Source organism: Dreissena polymorpha, chromosome 6 (genome assembly GCF_020536995.1).
Source record: "Dreissena polymorpha isolate Duluth1 chromosome 6, UMN_Dpol_1.0, whole genome shotgun sequence".
NCBI classification, from domain to species: domain Eukaryota; kingdom Metazoa; phylum Mollusca; class Bivalvia; order Myida; family Dreissenidae; genus Dreissena; species Dreissena polymorpha.
Genome location: NC_068360.1, coordinates 93,673,418 through 93,694,614, shown reverse-complemented (window position 1 = coordinate 93,694,614; position 21,197 = coordinate 93,673,418). Strand labels below are relative to the sequence as shown.

General features: G+C 35.6%; 2 protein-coding genes across 4 annotated transcripts in view; both read right to left on the bottom strand.

Annotated features, from left to right (window-relative positions):
* Positions 1-21,167, bottom strand: part of LOC127833439 (uncharacterized) — a 91,041-nt gene extending 69,874 nt beyond the window's left edge. Inside the window, exons 1-2 of one of the 2 annotated variants that reach the window (XM_052358706.1) lie at positions 19,037-21,167; positions 18,010-18,874 (exon numbers count right to left, since the gene is read on the bottom strand). In XM_052358706.1, the coding sequence (XP_052214666.1) occupies positions 19,786-21,072 (1,287 nt within the window). In that variant the 5' untranslated portion in view covers positions 21,073-21,167 and the 3' untranslated portion in view covers positions 18,010-18,874; positions 19,037-19,785. Of the gene's footprint in view, positions 1-18,009; positions 18,875-19,036 lie in introns of those variants that run through there. The other variant, XM_052358708.1, reaches the window with a different exon arrangement.
* LOC127833436 (uncharacterized) overlaps positions 1-21,197 on the bottom strand; it is a 91,724-nt gene that overhangs the window by 69,726 nt on the left and 801 nt on the right. The window lies entirely within an intron of this gene.

The following is a 21,197-nucleotide window of genomic DNA, read 5'->3' as shown; positions in this document are numbered from 1 at the left end:
ATAAGTTTACTTACGAAAACTGCACATGACTCAAAACCCAATACAAAATCTTTACCTGATAAGGGAAACGTTATGTTTTACACGAACACATATCCCGGAGCTTCGGGCAAAAATATTGTTTGAGGTCGTCTGTTCATATTTGTAACTTTAACGTATACGTGACAACACCTCTATTCAAGTTAACTAGATGTAATACATAATAAGTATTATTAATCAGATTATGTCATTTTTGAAAAACCACCAACAGTATTGATCTGACCTATATAAAAATTAAAAAAAGCGTATCAAACATACAAAAGCAAATTAAAGGCTAAGCGTATCGCTCAATGAATACTTAACTTAATTGAATAACGTAGAATGAATGTTAGTTTTTATACAACTCATTTTAAAATACGAATATCATCTGTGTCGTCATTTTACCAGTCTGAGTCATCCTCAAATAGTTTCTCATATTCCTCTTCGTCTAATGAATAATCACTGTCGTAGTGTTGTCTTTGGTAGATTTGTCTTTGACCGCTGCTAAAACTTCTGGATACTAGGGACGTTTTCATTGGCTGAATTTTTTGAGAGAACAAGATAGTATCTTGTTTCTTCAATATAATCTGCGTCTGTGATTGGCCGATTATTTTGTTCGCACGATATAGCAATTGTGTTTCCCTAAATCTCCTCCAAACAAGAAGTAGGGAAAACACAAGTTCACGTGAATCATTATAACTGTCGCCTTCTGAAGAATAATCGTAATCGGAATATAGATCGTAATCGAAATAACTTCCATCGTCATATCCAAGATCATCACGATACACGTGGATATTAGAGTCATCATGATCTCCAACGTCATATCCAAGATCATCACGATACACATGGACATTAGAGTCATCATGATCGCTGTCGGTAAAGACGTCCAGCTGTTGGCTATTAAAATAATATTCGTCATCAATACTCGCGTCATCGCTTTCGTAACAGCATTGCTTATCTCGACAGTTGTAGTCCCCATCGCTGCCAGTATACGTGCAGTTGACCATCTCATCATTACCCCAACTGAAGTCCTCATCACCAGCGTTGTCATAGTGTTCGTTATCAGTGTCAGTTTCAAAGGCCTCATCGATGGCGTAAAAATGTTCCTCGTTATAAATGTAGTCCGTATCAAGAAAATCATCGTGGTCATCTTCGCGGTTATTTCTGTAGTAAACGCGGCAATTCTTGTACCGTTGTACTCGAACATTGTAGTCATTCGAACGGGAGTTATATTTGTCAACTTTTCGCCCAGCAAAGCAATAACCGTAAAAGTCCTCGTTGCAGTCATTACAATAACCAGCGTTGATGTCACTTAAGTAGTCCTTGGCTTGGTTTTTAAAGCAGTCCTCATCTTCGGCATTGTTATTGGTATTACATAAGTAATCAATGCAATCATGATTGTTTTCATCTTTTGAGTCGTTGTTAAGATCATTTGTATAACAATTACAGTCATTTTCATTTGTTTTATTTTTACTATTATCCAAATAATAATCATAATTGTCATCCCTATGATCGTCATCATTCTTGTAATATGTTATATTTGACGTTGCTGATGTTGATCTGTAGTGTTGTCATGATTAACGTGTAAACATGTTCCTGCTGATCACGATTACGATCTTCTTTCTCGGGATTTGCGTTAGCTTACGTCTTGAGCCATTTGCCGTGGTCAACATGATATATGTCCCACTTGCGGATTGATTGATCGTTATTTCAGTCATTGGCTCAGTAAGCATTGTCAAATGTGATGTTTAAATTTTAAGAAGAACCAAAATATGGTGTCAGCAGTAAACATTGATTTCCTCCAAGTTACACGTATTTTTACTTGGTTCAGATTGACTTCTGTCGTATTCCATACAACACCTGCAGACAAGTATATTGAGAAGTCTTGTGTCATATGAAAACGAACAACACCATATAATATACGTCAAAGCCTGATCTTGACAAACGTTCAGATCAATAATGCAAATAGTGTTTCCATATAATCTTTGATTATAAACCCAAGATTTTGTTATCACTTAAACCCGAGCATAATACCGCTGTCAATGGTAGCTTTATATGATATATGCTAGTTTTAGTGCAGAAAATATTTATTTCAGTGTACTCGTGTATAGATGTAATCCTTTACTTGGGCAATTATATCGACGACAATGCAAAAGCAATAGTTTACCAATTTACCATTTAAGGAATACAATAGTCACACTATTCTATCGATTTAAAGTTTAGAAACTATTAGGTTTAAAGAGCGCACATTGTACTTTTGTTGACTCCTTGCCAAAATAAGACTTCTCCAGACTTAACAAACCCTCAACATGATCAATTATACTGTCAAATCGTTCACCGGAAGGACCATCAGGCGCGCGGATTAACAGCGCAACGCATGCGTCAACAGCAGTGTATGGATAACAATACTTCCCACCACATCATCACTTTATAACACCCCAGCATGGGTCATTTCAAGGATATCAAAGCACGTCACAATATTCACCTCAAGCACCGACATAGACTCATCCGCAATGGACGATCGAATTGATTAACGTCGTAAAACGCATAAAAGAATAGTACAACTGTTATGGGCAATATTCCAAAACCCATTAAAAGTATTATTTTCATTAACTACATACCATATGTGGTCTTATTACAAATTTTTAGGGTGGCTTTCCATGCAAACATATTTTTCGTGATTTTTTCTGTATGATGACCCATAATTTGAATTTTCTTCTAAATTAAATTACCCCTTGGGATAAATAAATTCAATAAACTCATTTTTTTAGCATTTTTTGTTAACAATGTGTGTATATTTAGTACAGGATATGATTGTAGATGTTAAAATAACTTAATACAAGACAATTGAGTGATATCAATAATGAACAAAATCTTGTTTATTATGTAAGGTCCTTCAAAACTACAAGTTAGACCCGTGTATGCAAAAATCACCCATACACAATTTTTTTTTATAAGTTGTATGTAATTTCTTTGGAATTTGAGCATTTATATTTTAGCAGAGACATGTGATCAGCTTAAATCAAAGTAAAAAAAGCAATTTGCCCGTGTATATTTTGAACAATTCACAAAAATCTAATAGGACTATTAGGAATATTTTTCAAGAAATTCAAAACCACATAATGGCAAATGGTCAAAATATGCAAAATAAACAGTCATTTACCAATTAAGTTCACACCTTCAATGTTCTTACTCTCTTTATACATATATTTAATACATTATGCAGTTATGCTAAATCTGCCAATGTAGGGATGGCGTTGGTGAGGTGGGGTGGGGGTAGGAGGCTTGAGTAGGTCTGAAAAGTGAAAAAAAAGAAAAAAAGTTGTATACTAAGTATTTTTCGCTGTTAACCAAGATCAATAACAATGTGAGAATTAAATTCAAATGACCACCTACCTAACAAGCTTGTATTCATTTAATAAGAATGTACAAACAAAAAATATTAATGCAAAATTTCATAACAAAACTAAATAAGCGTATACTTATAAGTTCCTTTGACATGGACAGGGCTTTCTACACTATATCCTGCAGTTAGTTACAAATACTCAATCAAATTTGGTGAAACTTGGCATGCATATAAAAGGCAAAGTAGGGATTAAGTACAACCCTTCGTGTTTCACTTATGTGATTGATCAAGTCACTGTTACTAAAAATAGAAACAAAAAATCACACAAAATGGATCCTACGATGACTCGAAAAGTACTAAGGGTGCTTTGATGAAATTTTGTGCACTTATAAAGGGCATTATGGAGATTATGCATTACAATATTTCTTACCTAGTTGAAATCACTGTAACTTAAAAATAAATAAAGAAATGCACATAATCTGACTCCTGTAATTACTGAAAAAGTACTGAAGGTACTGAAGTAAAACATGTTATTGAAACTTTCTTTCAATCATTCGTTTAAGTACTTACACCTTTTTAGAACAACTTCATGAAATACTTTTTTGGAATAAGTGACTCTAGGCAAGCCTTTAGCATTTTTATGTCCCCCACCAACTATAGTGGGGGACATATTGTTTTTGCCCTGTCTGTTGGTCTGTACGTTGGTCTGTTTGCTCCAACTCTTAACATTTGCAATAACTTTTTTAATATTCAAGATAGCAACTTGATATTTGGCATGCATGTGTATCTCATAGAGCTGCACATTTTGAGTGGTAAAAGTCAAGGTCATCCTTTAAGGTAAGAGGTCAAATATATGTGTCCAAAATCGCTCATTTTATGAATACTTTTGCAATATTGAAGATAGCAACTTGATATTGGGCATGCATGTGTTTCTCATTGAGCCGCACATTTTGAGTGGTGAAAGGTTAAGGTCAAGGTCATCCTCCAAGGTCAGAGGTCAAATACATGTGGCCTAAATCGCTCATTTTATGAATACTTTGGCAATATTGAAGATACCAACTTGATATTTTGCATGCATGCGTATCTCATGGAGCCGCACATTTTGAGTGGTGAAAGGTCTAGGTCATCTTTCAAGGTCAGAGGTCAAGTATATGTGGCCAAAATCGCTCATTTTATGAATACTTTGGCAATATTGGAGATACCAACTTGATATTTGGCGTGCATGTGTATCTCATGGAGCTGCACATCATGAGTGGTGAAAGGTCAAGGTCATCCTTCAAGGTCAAAGGTCAAAAAAATAATCATAGCGGCGCAGAAGGGGACATAGTGTTTCTGACAAGCACATTTTTAAATATTGAAGATAGCAACTTGATATTTGGCATGCATGTGTATCTCATGAAGCTGCACATTTTGAGTGGTGGAAATTCAAGATCAAGGTCATCCTTCAAGGTAAAAAAAAAATTGTTTCAAAGCGGCGTTCTCATAAAGCTGCACATTTTTAGTGGTGGAAGTTCAAGGTCAAGGTCATCCTTCAAGGTCAAGGTGATCCTTCAAGGTCAAAGGTAAAAATAAAATAAAAAATAAATTCAAAGCAGCGTTCTGATGAAGCTACACATTTTGAGTGGTGGAAGTTTAAGGTCAAGGTCATCCTTCAAGGTCAATGTCATCCTTCAAGGTCAAAGGTAAAAAAATATCAAAGCGGCGTTCTCATGAAGCTGTACATTTTGAGTGGTGGAAGTTCAAGGTCAAGGTCATCCTTCAAGGTCAAGGTCATCCTTCAAGGTCAAAGGTAAAAAAATCAAAGCGGCGTTCTCATGAAGGTCATCATTCAAAGTCGAAGGTCAAAAAAATATCAAAGCGGCGTTCTCATGAAGCTGCACATTTTGAGTGGTGGAAGTTCAAGGTCAAGTTAATCCTTCAAGGTCAAGGTCATTCTTCAAGGTCAAAGGTAAAAAAACACTTTTTTTCAAAGCGGCGTTCTCATGAAGCTGCACATTTTGAGTGGTGGAAGTTCAAGGTCATCCTACAAGGTCAAAGGTCAAAAAAAATAATTTCAAAGCGGCGCAGAAGGGGACAGTGTTTCCGTTAAACACATTTCTTGTTTTAAATGAAAACATCACGTATTGCATCCTCTCCACCCCTGTTATTAAGCATTGTTAAATACACAAGTTTTAGCCCTGACCCAGCAATATTTACATCCATAAGCCTTTTCATTACACTTGAGCACTGTTGAAAGCAATTTTGTTTAACACAGCCAGTAAGGACTATTTATTGGATATTCATGTCATACTTTCCTTTATATAAATAAAAATAAGCAAAGCCTTAGATCATACCGACAATTAAAGATTCCCAGTCTAATTACTCAAGAATAAAGGGATTATCGTTATAAAAGAGACCGATCAATTAACAATACAATTGACACGTACATTATCGCGGGGGAGTGATGACAATCAACAAAACACGTGTCATATTCGCGAAAGCGTGATAACCTTGCTTCGTTGTAAAGATATTTTCAAATAAACGGGTATTAAAATGAAAAAAAATAAAATGAAAAAGGTCTTTGCCGAAATTTATTTTTGCCGAAAATATTGGGGTGGCGACCGACGCCCCTGCCGGCCAGCTCTGGCGCCACTGTATGTTCAAGCTTTTTTACTTTTTTGGCGGTTGTTTCGCAGTTTTTCGCAGTTTTTAACGCAATTATTTCACACACGTATAAAGGTGTAAATATTGTGTTCATTGGTATTATAAATCATTTGCTATCTCTGTTATACTTAGGCTACTAGTTTTATATCGTGCTGTGATATTGGAAGAGAAATTTGATTTTACTTTTTGGTAATCGTAAATAAATGGTTATAATTTGCCAATTTTTAATTTATTTTATTGTCAGTTCAAATTTTACGGACACAATTTTTCTGTAAGATAATTATTTATTTAAAATCTTAAATCTACCTTTTTGTTACATGTTGATCCGAATACACATCACACGTGTATTTAACAACCTGATAAAGATCATAAAACCTGGCATACGTGCGGGTGTGCTAGACAATGGCTTCATTCGATAATTAATGAAAGGGTCGGAGTAATTAAAGAAAACAACATATGTTTAATGCATTTACGATGTGTATCACAACAGGAACATGTGTATGCTGTCAATTAGAATAAAAAATGATACTTTGATTGCATATGTAAATAAATTGATAATTGTCTATGAAACAATAACATTGTCGTTCGTTAATTAGTGTCAATTCATAAATCAATTATGTTATGTACAGTTTTCCTTATTTTGTAACGTATTTATGACGAAATTTGCAAACACAGTGTAGGCATATCCGCGACAGAATTTTTTCTTTACTTTGATTGCTTATGAAAATAAATTAATAATTGCCTATGAAACAATACCTGTTTCGTTCATAAGTATCAATGATGATTATGATGTTATGATGATGATAATTTATGATGATGATTATTATATGATGCTGATGATTATTATGATGATTATGATGATGATGAGTGATGATGATGATTATTATTATAATGATGATTATGATGATAATGCTATTGAACTTATTGTATTGTTAAGATGTGTATATTTCTTTTTGTTATCACTCTAAAGTTATCCAAATATATGTAGTAGAAATAAATTTATAGTTTCTTTTATTTTCAAAGCCGTCTCAGACGCTTGTATCTAGTCTATAATAATGCCTCATTTCGACGACGACATACCTGAAGCAAAAGACAAGAGAATCTTTTTACGAAAGGAATAATCTTCAATATTAAAGATAATATAATAAAAAATGGGGCCGGTAAAGCCTGATACTTGGATATATTTTTCCATACCCACCCACTTTTGAATGTTTCGTTTTTGTTTAAACACAATAAAATCGAAAAAAAGCATTAACATGAGCGAAATAGAATCAAAGAGACTATCCTATTAACAAATAAAAAAAAATCCTACCATATAAGCTATGATGGGGCGAGTCGTTATATATGTGGGTCGAGGTGTCGTTATATTGGTGGGGCGAATCGTTATAAAACATGGGGCGAGTCGTTCGACAGCCACTCATATTGACACTTGCAGCACAACTTATCCAATGAATGTCATTGTCCCGACACGGGCTGCACAACTTATCCAATGAATGTCATTGTCTCATCAGTCATTGAAATGCCTGTAACTTGTTAAGCCTCTTGACTTATTGGAACAGTTGGCGTGACGTATGTTGCGAACTGACTACCCGACTGGACTTCCACCGATGCATATGAGTTCCCTTCCTTCAACTGGAAACATAGTTGACATTGCAATCTAGTAAAATATTGACATGCAATATCACATTTAGAATGCAACTATACATAATATATTGGAATTTTATTAGGTTAATAATCATACTGCTGATCTACAAGCCATAAAATGTGTGAACTGCTGATCTACCAGCCATGAAATTTGTTTATAGAAGAACAAAACCATGATGTTTTAATAAGATTTTTGTTATTTTTGACATATTATTTGGGCTATTATTCTAGGAATGGGAAAATTTTCAGCTAATTGGGCGAAAATACTTGTTTTTTGAATTGGGAATGGGTCAGACATTCTGACCCGCAGGATTTGTATTAAAAGGCCTGCTAAACGTTGCCTAACTTACACTTGTAAGATTGGCGGTCAACATGCATAATTTGTTTTACAACACATTTTATATAGCTTGATGTTTTCCATGTAATGATGCAAAAAATTTATTGTTCCTGCTGATAATCCAAATAATAGATTCTTACGTCATTTCATTTAAGATAACATTGCTCGCTGAAATCCTTGCTGATTCAGTCGCAACTTGCTCTATCACCTCACCTTTTGGATGTTCCATTATTTTTAAGTTGGTGTCTGATATTGTTTTGAGGTTAACCGTTTAATGTGGACAGCATATTGGTTACACGTGATGGTCCATCCAGGCTGTCCACGATTGCTAAATACAGAAACAAATATAACTATAGCAAAGATTCAAGTAAGTACAAGATCTAAAAACAATCAATACACATTTACTTCTGGTTACTGTATCTCGATGTTTACAGTAAAGAGAGCATAGACAAAGACCATAATATAATGAAAATAATGCCCGTAATGTACATCTTTGAACTAAATGTCTATATAAATGATTACCGTATGTGTATTTTATATAAATGTCTGATAATATATCTGTGACCTTACCTGTTTCAAGTTTTGAGTTGACAACAAAGCATGGTATTCCACTTTTCCAGGTCCATTTTCCCATTTGTTTTTTACTGAGTGGGTTTTACCATACGCTGTAGTGTTTACCAACTGGCAGTCAATGTTACTACACTCTACGTACATATTTGTTTCTTTTTTGCTACTTTTTTCACTCGTTAACCGTCTTTTTGGTTACGATTCACGACTGTTGTTATTTTATGCTGTCGCGAACATATATTACTTACGGTTCATTGTTTACACAATTTTTAAAGAAAAATCTAGTTTGACGACGTAATATAGTGTGCTATGCATATCAGCGATACAATCTATTATTGAATTATATAAAACATGTTTTTATTTAAGATTTATACTTTGTAAATAATGAACCGAACAAAACGGGCATCTCACGACTTCAGTAACGATATTTACCGACATTAGCCGATGTAAACTGATCTTACAAAAAAAAACGCGGGGAATGATTACAGTTGTACTACCTTAGCACAAATATTCGAGATTGAAAAACTACTTAATAAATTAAACACTAGAGTGCAAACATTGGATAACTGTGTCAAAACTAAAGAAACACGTACACTAAAAGTGGAAACAGCTTCACAATTTATCAACAACGAATTAAAAGATGCAAAGCAGAATATAAAGTTAACTGACAGAGAAATACTCAAAATACATAAGCAATACGAAGATTTAGGAACAACAGTGCAAAACGTCAGATCACAAACGATAATGAACAAAAATCAAATGACCTGGAAGCTCGAAGTATGCGAGAAAATCGTTTGTTTTACGGGTTTAAGAAACACCGCATGAGAAGTGCAAAGATATTGTGAAATATATCTTATCTTAATAGCGCCCATCGCCTGGGAAAACCCGCATACGGAAAACACCGACCGTAAGTAATTTAACTATTATCAACAACTGGACTAGCTCGGACAACCGCCACTACCGAAACCCGTGAACTCAAAGTAGCTGGTATATAGATCGGTATGCAACAAACTCAGGCAGTACACCAACAAAGACGAGATTAAATCGCATTATTCGACCGAGAACAGAGCGCTGGCTGGCGTAACATGGGTTGACGCGCAACTACTATCCCGTAACAACATAAGAATTTCGGAGCCAATAAAGATCGCTACAGTGTTGGGTTTGCAATATACTTACGAAACGAATTATCACACAATATATCAATAGTTGAAGAAAATCAATATGGAATAGTCTGGGTTAATCTAAACATAATTTCTTTGCACTAGAATCACATATGTATTTATGTCATACATATATTCCACCTGTTAAATCAAAAGTTTTCGTTGATAAAGATTTTGAATGATTTGATGAAATAGGAAAAGCTATTTAAACATACGGGCTGTAATGTAAAACATGTATCACTGGTGATGCAATGGAAATGTAATTTAAAAGATATACTAGAATTCGACAAGTATCTTGACTCTCTAGAACTTACAAACACCAAACATACAACCAATGTAATATTTATAGTACGAAATAATCCAGCAAAAGACATTAAAAGCCTTGGCAAAAAACCTAATCAATCAACCATATAAAAATAATTTGTTATCGAAAAAATGGACAAGAAAACCAGTTCACATTTTCATCAAAACGTGGCTTGAGTCTAACTGATTACTTAATCATACATGCGAACGATGCGTATATCATACACGAATTTGAAATACTCGATTGACATAATTTGTCGATCATTCGGAAATTCACAAAAGCAATATCAAACCTCCCTTAAAGAAATACTAAAATACTAAACAACACTCACGAAAATATAAATGGCGAAATAACATTATCACAGTTTTCATATTTAACAATGCGGTGAAAGAATATGGCAAAACTATAATCCCAAATGTACATTATAAAAAAAACAATAAAAAAAAACGATCTCCCAAATGGTTTGCTAGTAATTGTTTTTAAGAAAGAATACAATCAAACGTGCGAGACACACATTCAACTAATCAAAACCAGATGAAAAAAGACAGCATTTCGTAAAAACGCGCACACTTTACAACAAAACAATAAAATCAAAGCGCTTAAGGCACTGCAGTTGTTCGCTCTTTGAATGTAGATAATATTACAATCACAGGAAATGAAGTTCGACTCTCAAAGTAAGCAAATCGAACAGCCACTAAAAATACAAACATTAAACTGTAATTTTCTACAATTGTTAAGTTTTGCTTCAACAGGGCTGTGATTTTGCAAAAACATTATAGGAGGAAAATGGCTTGATTTACAATCTATCATAATTTTATACATATGGCTTAGCGAAGGGTTACATTCCCCACGTCTCTCTTCGTTTTGCCTATTTTAATATGATTTTACGCTGGAATCATATTAAGATCAAATTACTGGAGCAAAATATGGGTATGTTATAATAATTTTGTGGACAGTACTCGTTCACTTAAATTTGAAGCGGAACTTACTAGGTGCGATCCTATATTTTGCTCTAGTAATTTGATCTTAATATGATTCCAGATCGAATGAAACTATTTGAATACGAGAGCAGACACTGCTGTGGACGACCGCCGCCTGCCTGCCCGCCATGAGCGTATAAAAAGTAAAAATAACAACGGTAAAACTATTGTACGACGTGGCTAGGCTATCATCACGTGATTGGTTATGAAGGCAGGGGTTTGATTGCAGCTATGCTGGTTTCAGTCAAATCTCTGCGCAGAGGTTTGATTTTATGTCGCCCCTCACAAAATGCGTTTCTGGATCAGTCATGATAATGATTTGAGCCTCGTTCTTGGAAAACAAGGCTTAAAGCGGGTATATAAGATTTTGTCAAATATTTATGAATTCATATACACTGTGTAAAAAACTTATTATATATATATTTCAATATAAAGTAAAACAAAAGTTAAGAAAAACATGTGTCGAAAAATGCGAAATAAGCCAGATATTTAATTCTGAAATTGAAAACGGCTGTACAGCCAAATTCGCCAGCATGTATACCATACATGTACGATGTGCGTATAAACTTACGAGGGGTGTTCCAGAAGTTTGTGGATTTTCGCTATAACTTTCATTTTGTAACATAAATGGACAAAGAAATAGCACGTTAAGAATATTTCGTCCTTTCAAAATCTACTCTCCAAATATCATGGAAATACATAAAACAATAAATAATTATCAGAGATTTAAACATGTGCTTAATGCGCACACCGACCCACGTGTAACGTTTCTGTTAAACGTCAATGACGTTATGAAGTTAACAGAACAGAACAGAACAGAACAGAATTTTTATTTTGACTTAAGCATAACAAGCTTATCGTCATATACAAATACATGATAATGTTACAGACATGCGTGATGAATATAAATAATAACATTGTATAAATTACATTCATCAATTCATAAATCACTCATCACTGGAGAGTGAGAGTGCTCTAATTGCAAGTTATAATGTGACATGGAATACATATAAAAACATAACAACATTTGATACATCCATGGTTAACAAACAACATGTACCTAGCAAAGTACACTCAATTGTTAGTATAAGCTATAGTTCTTCTTAACAATCATGTGATAATAAACAACTGTCAAATCTTTTCCACATAATCACCTCCAACGCGAATGCACTTTATGTGTCGGGAAATCCACTTGTCAAAAGTGTCTCTATACCAGTCAGCGTCAAAAGACGACACGATTCGCTTTGCTGCAACTGTAAGTTCCTGTTTACTTGCAAAGCGAATACCGCGCAACTGTGATTTAACTTCCGGAAAGACACGGTAGTCCATAGGGGCCAAATCCGGGCTGTAAGGAGGACTTAGGCGCTGTAACGTGAAATTTGCCGTAAATTCTGTTTATCAACGACATTTAAACCAAATTTAAATTCGCGTAACGCTCATACTTATAATAAAATACACGCGTGCGCCGCGTGTCGTTACTGAGGTCTCTATGGCAACGCGTTTCAAACGCGCTTTATGGAATTCATGCATTTTTAGCTTATAATTGGTTTGTATAATATGTAAATTTCATTGACTGTTACCAGCAAACTAATAAGTTATAGCGAAAATCCACGAACTTCAGGAACACCCCTCGTAGTTAACGGTTTATAATACAAAGACGAATGCTTCGGTTATTGTAGGAAAATATGTACGTCACTATCGGCTCGGGGCGCTAATTTGTCTTTGCTGCATTTTATGAAATTCGGCTTTAATGTATAATTTTTCTTGCCTATTTTGTGTTATTGTAACATATTTTATCAATATATTACAATTAAAAACATATAAACAATCGTATATACCCGCTATAATGCAGGTGCGCAAAGTGTCGTTCCAGATTAACCTGTGTAGTTCGCAAAGTCTTATCGGGGACGACACTCCGCTTGTGTGTTTGTTTGTTTAAAGAAAGTCTCTTAGCGAAAATCCAGTTAAGGAGGAAAGAGTTGTCACAGATAAGCCCGTGCGATATCTATTACGCGGAGGTTTTGGACATAGTCGATAGCGTAGTTCGGAATACTCGACGTTGTCAATCGCATCTTACAGATTTTCATGAAACGTTGACGTGCTTGAAACTTTGGATTAATATCCTTATTATGCGAGCACACCATATCACGTTCGTTGTTTGAATTGCGCACTAGTGATGTATTTATCATCTTTTTGTGTTTAATTATGACAGAAAGTAGTTTTTGTTGTTTATATAACCGATTAAAGGCGACTTTCCATGAAAACAAGTTATCAGTTCCATCTCCTAGAGACATGGAGGGTCAATAACTGGGAGTTGGATTATTGCAACTGAACTCTTGGTCATTATAGTAATAGCAATTTAATACAATATTTCCTTAGACAGATCAGGCATAGTTCATTTTGTATGTTCACATTATTATTATGTCACGTGACATGGACCTGCTATTCGATTTGTCTTAATCAAATTTACATTGAACGCGCGTTTAGCATGAACTAAAAATTACAACTGCTTTCTGTGTCATCGATTTCATCTTCATATTAATTACAATGTCTGTTAAATAAGTAGAGATCAGATCGATCTGTACTGTAATCATAATAGCCACCGGTCTAGAATGTAGTAGGCATCATCATTATAGTAGTCTTCAGCAGATCATGTACAGTCATCTTACGATCTGTTCGATCATCACTGTAATAGTCACTATTGTTGTCATTATAGTAGTCCTAAGCAGATCATGTACAGTCATCTTACGATCTGTTCGATCATCACTGTAATAGTCACTATTGTTGTCATTATAGTAGTCTTCAGCAGATCATGAACAGTCATCTTACGATCGGTTCGATCATTACTGTAATAGTCACTAGTGTTGTCATTATAGTAGTCTTCGGCAGATCATGTACAGTCATCTTACGATCTGTTCGATCATCACTGTAATAGTCACTATTGTTGTAATTATAGTAGTCATCAGCAGATCACGTACAGTCATCTTACGATCGGTTCGATCATTACTGTAATAGTCACTAGTGTTGTCATTATAGTAGTCTTCGGCAGATCATGTACAGTCATCTTACGATCTGTTCGATCATCACTGTAATAGTCACTAGTGTTGTCATTATAGTAGTCTTCAGCAGATCATGTACAGTCATCTTACGATCTGTTCGATCATAACTGTAATAGTCACTATTGTTGTCATTATAGTAGTCTTAGGCAGATCATGTTCAGTCATCTTACGATCTGTTCGATCATCACTGTAATAGTCACTATTGTTGTCATTATAGTAGTCATCCCCATAATGTCCTTCATACCATTCCCAATTATAGAAAGACTCATCGCTGCTTACAGAATGGTTGCCATGTCCAACATTATGGTCCGTTTTATCACCATCAAAATCGTGGCTGTTACTTACATTGCAATTGTTAAATCAGATAACATAAAAAGTAGCCATCATCGTGTCTATAATATTCATTAGCGTCACAAATTGGTTGAATTTAATCATCACCAGTCTGAAAGTTTCCCGGATTCAAGGTGGTAAACTTCTGTTCCTGGATAGATGAGCGGATTTTTACGAAACGTCTCTGAAATGATCCTTGAGTGACCCTTTCGAAAATATTTAATCGTTCATTGCGCATGTAGGTTACTAAAAATAGGACTAGATTTTGAAAATGAAAACGTTAAAACCACAAGAGTCAGGTGTTGTTGTGTGTAACAGAGTTAAGAGTTCCTCAAAGATTGTTCAAATCATGCTCCATGGGTGACCACTGACCATGCTCTACGGGTCACATACATTTTAAAGACTCAAATAATATATTACTTAAAAAGACAAAATTGTTATTCAATTTGAAAAACAAGTCTGATAAAGGGAGACAAATTCAAAATTTGCATTGTTTCTGATTGTTCCTAGTTACCCCTTTGTGTCAAATTCAATCTATTTTTAGTCATGGCGACCTTGATTTCGATCGAATCATAAAATCCCGACAATATGCGCCAGGGCTCTTGATGACCATCATTTTATGAAAGTTTCCTTGAAATCCGTTGAGAAATGAAGGAGGAGTTGCGCTCGGAGGAATTGTTCCGCCCGCCCGCTCGCAGACATTCACCAATCTAATAACCAGATTTTTTCCTTCGGAAAAACTGGTTAAAAATCGTCTTGAAGACAAAAGTGACCGGAAAAGAATTATTTTTCGTGAAACAATATATGGTTGTTCTCTATCAAGCCTTTTTCTCCTAGGGTCAAAATCGTGTACCCCATATATGTATATAGTGAGAACTTCAGAAATGTTCTTAAGCCACATGGCCCAAATGTTTGGTTTTTGGCGAGTTCATCTACGATATTGTTAAAATGAAATTGAAAATTAGAAAAAAACTTCCCTAATACTGCAATTCTAAACGATTCGGTATTTGGCATGGAATATCGCACAACGGTGTTCTACCAAGTTTGTTCAAAACATGCCCCACGGGTAGGGATATATTTTAGCCCGTCCTATGTGCTACTTGCTGTTTTTGTCATTCTTCGCGTTGAATGTCAGTAAGTTGCGACTTATTACAGACAGAAACATAGTAACACACAATCAATGCAATACAATACAACATTTTTATTAACCTTTACTAATGCCAGCATAATGTCGTGTATTTTAATTTCAAAACATTCCCCTCAAGAAGACATGTCAGATCATTTGTTCTTATACTGTCTAGCCAATATCAAATCGGTTTTATACAGATAAAAAACAACGGGATAAAAACCACAATTATTAGACAAACATCACACAATATGCCTATAATTGTTAAGTTCCAATATGTGTCATTTGAGTGACATAGGGCCTTTGGGCACTCTTGTTCATTTTGCAGCACTTTGTCGCAAATTTTTATTGATGCTGTGTTTTAAATAATTTGAAGAAGACAATGTAAGGATTTTTTTTTCTTTGTTGTTGGAATTGTTGTCACTGAGAAATAGTTCATCCTTCAAACATGATAAAGTGTTTGACTATAAAACACTCATGATTGACAAGAACTGTTTCAGCAAATAATAATAACATAAACATCTACAGGAAGTATTTTGTAGCAAAAACAAAGCTTCTATGTAACACTATTTTTTATACTTCTTAGTTTTTTGTTTTCGTAATCATATATTTTCCAATTTTTCTCCTGCCTGTTTTTTTCCTGCCTAAAAATAGCAAGTTTGTCGCAGTTTTTTTTAAGGTATTGTCGGAAAACCTGTTATGCTAACGAAATGTTGGGACATGATTTTAATCGTTAATATTGGGATGAACGTGTTCCCCAATAACCGTCTTATTATCATTGCAGTTAACGTACTCATCAATATATACTGGTTAATCTTTAAAGGGGCCTTTTTACAGATTTTGGCATATTTTGAAGTTTGTCATTAAATGCTTTTTATTGATAAATGTAATCGTTGGATATTAAAAGCTCCAGTAAAAAATCAAGAATAATTTTTTTTTAAAGGAAAATGTTTTAGCCGGTACCAGGGCTCGAACCAGTGACCCCCGGAGTCCTGGAGTTAGTCTGAAGTAAAAACGCGTTAGCCCTCCGCTATTCCGCCGGGTATACATAGTTTAAGTATTTTATACCTTATATAAGCAATCTTCGTAGTTTCGTAAATTTTAACGACAACAACAGAACTCTCCAAATTATTCAATCGTTTCGCGTTGCAACGCTTTATAATTTTTAGGTTTTCAAATCGTCAAAAGATACATATAATGGCTATATCTGGACTATGGTAAATGTTCAGTAATACTGTTTCTTCACAAATATCATAACTAAAACATAATTTTGCGAATCTGAAACAACTTTTTTCAATTTTGTCAATTTACCAAACCGTGAAAAGATCCCTTTAATTGTCATTTTAAATACAATGTGTTGGTATTATCGCGGCCGTAAAAGTTGCCATTGTAGTCGCCAATAAATATATTATTACATAAGTCATCATGGTAGGGGTTATTTCAAATATTGTATAGGTAGTACATGTAAGGATCATGAATGTGCGTTCAAGAGTCGTCTTCGTCGATAACTGGGTTTAAATGTGCGTAAAGTGTCGTCCCAGATTAGACTTAGCAGTCTGCATCGGGTAATCAGGGACGACACTTTCCGCTTTAATGGATTTTTTCGTTTAAAGGAGTCCCTTCTTAGCAAAAATCCAGAAAGTGTCGTCCATGGTAAGTCTGTGCGGACCGCACAGGAGAGCCTGGAACGACATTTTACGCACACGATTCAAACACCGTTTTCCCAGAGAGAGGCTCATTTGAATTACGCTGAATTTATCAAAATAAATGTCGTCATAATCTTACATTTTGTATTCACGTTGTTTTGAATTTAATCAATAAGGAATACTGTTTTAACTGTTCCTTAAATTCATTCCTTTAGTCAACATCCAATTCGACGTCTTTTTCGTAAAGTATTTACCATGTTAAAATGAATGCATCGCAAATGTTAGAGTTTTTTCCTTGATTTAAGGACGGTAATTTTATAAAATAATGTATTTGGATAAACGTGCAGAACTAAATTTATTATCTGCGTATAGTCAGGTGTTTTATTTATATTTCTTAAAGATCTACAATTGGCCATCACATTAATGTATTCTTAGTTTAGCTATTAATGTACGTTTTCCACTAGTACCACAGTCAAACTGCGCGTGAATTGTATTTTTTCATGGGTTTTTTAAAACCGGATTCTCGTAGATCAATATCTGACTTCCTCTACTAAAAATGCCATGAATATTAGAATTTCTTCTCAATATTCCCCCTAAGTAACGGGAAGCGGACAACGACAAAGAGCGAAGCCTGGTATAGGGGAGATAACCCTGGGTTATTTTTAGGGGTCGGGTTAGGGTTAAGGCTTACCCTAACCCAAACCCGACCCCTAACCCTAACCCTACCCATACCCTAACCCTCTAACCCCCCATGCGAATTACAATACCAGGCCTCGCTCGTTGTCGTTGTCCGCTTCCCCTTAGTAACATAGTTACGCTATACAAAGGGCATAGTTCATTAGACAGATACAACACAGTTCATTCTTTATTATCAAGTCATGTGACATGGGAGTGCTTTTCGATTGGTCTTCGTCATATTTACATTGAACGCGCGTTGTCACTAATACGTAGCTATAAATATAACGCTACAATGTTGTGAAACATTGAGTTAGCTCAAGCTGTGAACATAAAACTTTGAAATGGTGGCTTCATAAAAAAAACACTGGGTCTGGTGGATACCACAACTTGTGACAAATCCATCGGTGCAAATCAAAACAAATTCCAAAATGTTTTGTCTAAATAACAACATTTTAAAATGACGACATCGAACTCCCAATTACGATCACTCAGTTTTCGATTTTTTGCATTGCACTTATTCAATGAAACATTAAACAAGGGCAAGGGATAAAATTGTCACAAAACCAGGTTTTCAAAAAAATATATTTATAACTAGAGAGCTTTGTCACAGACGTGACGTATACCCCTACATGCTGCATCGACACAGGATATTTTGCATGCTGTCTTCACAAAACAAGAAAAGATAATTTATGGCGATTTTAAAGAAGTATTATTCCATAATCATTTATGGCCATTTTGAACTTAGAACTCTTGAATTCTTGCGCATAACACGCCGTCCAATTACTGTGAACAAAAGTAATGTTCAGAGTCATTTTAAAATCTCACAATGAATGACATAGTTATGGCACGGACAAGCTCATTTATAGCCATTTTAGACTTTTGATCTCCAGGTATGACATTGACCTTGGAGATATCGACGTAATTCGTTCGCATGGCACACCGTCCAATGATTGTGAACAATTTTTCCGAGTGATTTTAAAATCTCACAATGAATGACATAGCTATGGCCCGGACAAGATCATTTATGGCCACTTTTGACCTTTGAACTCAAAGTGTGACCTTGACCTTTGAGATATGGACGTAATTCTTTCGAATGACACACCGTCCAATGATTGTGAAGACATGTACCGTGTAATTTTAAAATCTCACAATGAATGACATAGTTATGGCACGGACAAGATCATTTATGGTCATTTTTGACCTATGAACTCACAGTGTGACCTTGACGTTGCAGATATCGACGTAATTCTTTCGCATGACACACTGTCCAATGATGGTGAACAAATGTGCGAAATGCTTTTAAAATCTCACAATGAACGACGTAGTAATGGCCCGGACAAGCTTATTTATGGCCATTTTTTTTACCTTTGAACTCAAAGTGTGACCTTGACCTTGGAGATATCGACATAATTCTTTCATATGACACACCGTCCAATGATGGTGAACAAATATGCCAAATAATCTTAAAATCTCACAATGAATTTCATAGTTATAGCCCCTCATTTATGGCCATTTTTGACCTTTGAACTCAAAGTGTGACCTTGATCTTGGAGATATAGACGCGCGACGCACCATCTAATAATGGTGAACAAACGTGCCAAATGATTTCAAAATCTCACAATGAACGGAAAAGTTATGGCCCGGACAAGCTTGTTCCGCCCGCCCGCAGCCCGCCCGCCGACATTCGTCAATCTAATAACCAGTTTTTTCCTTCGGAAACCTGGTTAAGAATTAAAATACAAAAAGGTCTCCATTTAAGCCATTAAAGTAATCATCGCTTTCGTCGCAACAGTAATCGCTTACGTAACAGCATTGATCTCGGCAATTATAATCATCATCGCTGTTAGTCTTTCTGTCGAAGAAAAACTCAGATTCATATTCACTTTAGAACCCTTCGTCACTGCTGTCACAGTTGTCATTTATGCCAGCTACTAATGCCTCATCAACGTCTTAATAAGGCTTTTCATCGTCGTCGTAAGTGTCCTCAGCATAGGCAACAACGCGATCATAGCAGTACTCATCCTTGCGGTTATTTCTGTAGTAATTTCGCCGCTTCTTGTAGTAATCATCGCGACCATTCCTGGAATAACGTTTGCAATTATAGGCGAGGTCATTTCTGTAAGACTTATGATCAACTTTGCGTCCCGCCCTGGTGTAATCGTTCGAGTCCTCATCGCAGTAAATATTTGTACATGTATAGTATTCATCATCATCATCATCATCATCATAATCATCGTAATCATAACAGTAGTCCTGTAACCATTGTTTTAAAGCAGGCCCCATCTTCCTCTTTGAAGTTGTCACTATCTCATTGTTCGTTGCCGTTTCTGGAATCTGTAGCTTGCTACGTACTGTGAGTGTTGTCAACATTTGACGTTTTATCGTGAATATCATTGTTACCATTTTCGTTGCTGGTTCTGGGATCTGTAGCGTGCTGGTTACTGTTGTAAATATTTGGCTTTTGGTAGTGAATTCAAGTGCTTTTCTATGCGTCAGTGCCAGTTTGCGTTTTGATGCAATTATCGTGATCATTCTGCCACATTTCGCAGTTGCTTTTAAATCGATGGTAATTTCTGTCATTTGTTTTCTATTTTTCTGTGCCAGTTTAGGTTTTGAATCAACTGTCGTTACCATTCTAACACATGTTTCTGTATTTATGGGAATTTCTGTCATATATGTTCTATTCGTCTGTGCCAGTTTACGTTTAGATGCAACTGCCGTTCCCATTCTGCCACATGTCGCAATTGATTTTGGATCGATGGTAATATCTGTCATATGTGTTTTCGGAGTCTGTGCCAGTTTACGGTTTGATGCAACTGCCGTTACCATTCTGCCACATGTCGCAGTTGCTTTTGGATCGATGGTAATATCTGTCACATGTTTCTTCGGAGTCTGTGCCAGTTTACGGTTTGATGCAACCGCCGTTACCATTCTGCCACATGTCGCAGTTGCTTTCGGATCGATGGTAATATATGTCATATGTTTCTTCGGAGTCTGTGCCAGTTTACGGTTTGATTCAACTGCCGGTACCATTCTGCCACATGACGCAGTTGCTTTTGGATCGATGGTAATATCTGTCATATGTTTCTTCGGAGTCTGTGCCAGTTTACGGTTTGATTCAACTGCCGTTAACATTCTGCCACATGTCGCAGATGCTTTTGGATCGATGGTACTATCTGTCACATGTTTCTTCGGAGTCTGTGCCAGTTTACGGTTTGATTCAACTGCCGTTACCATTCCGCCGAATGTCGCAGTTGCTTTTGGATCGATGGTAATATCTGTCGTATGTTTCTTCGGAGTCTGTGCCAGTTTACGGTTTTGATTCAACTGCCTTTAACATTCTGCCACATGTCGCAGTTGCT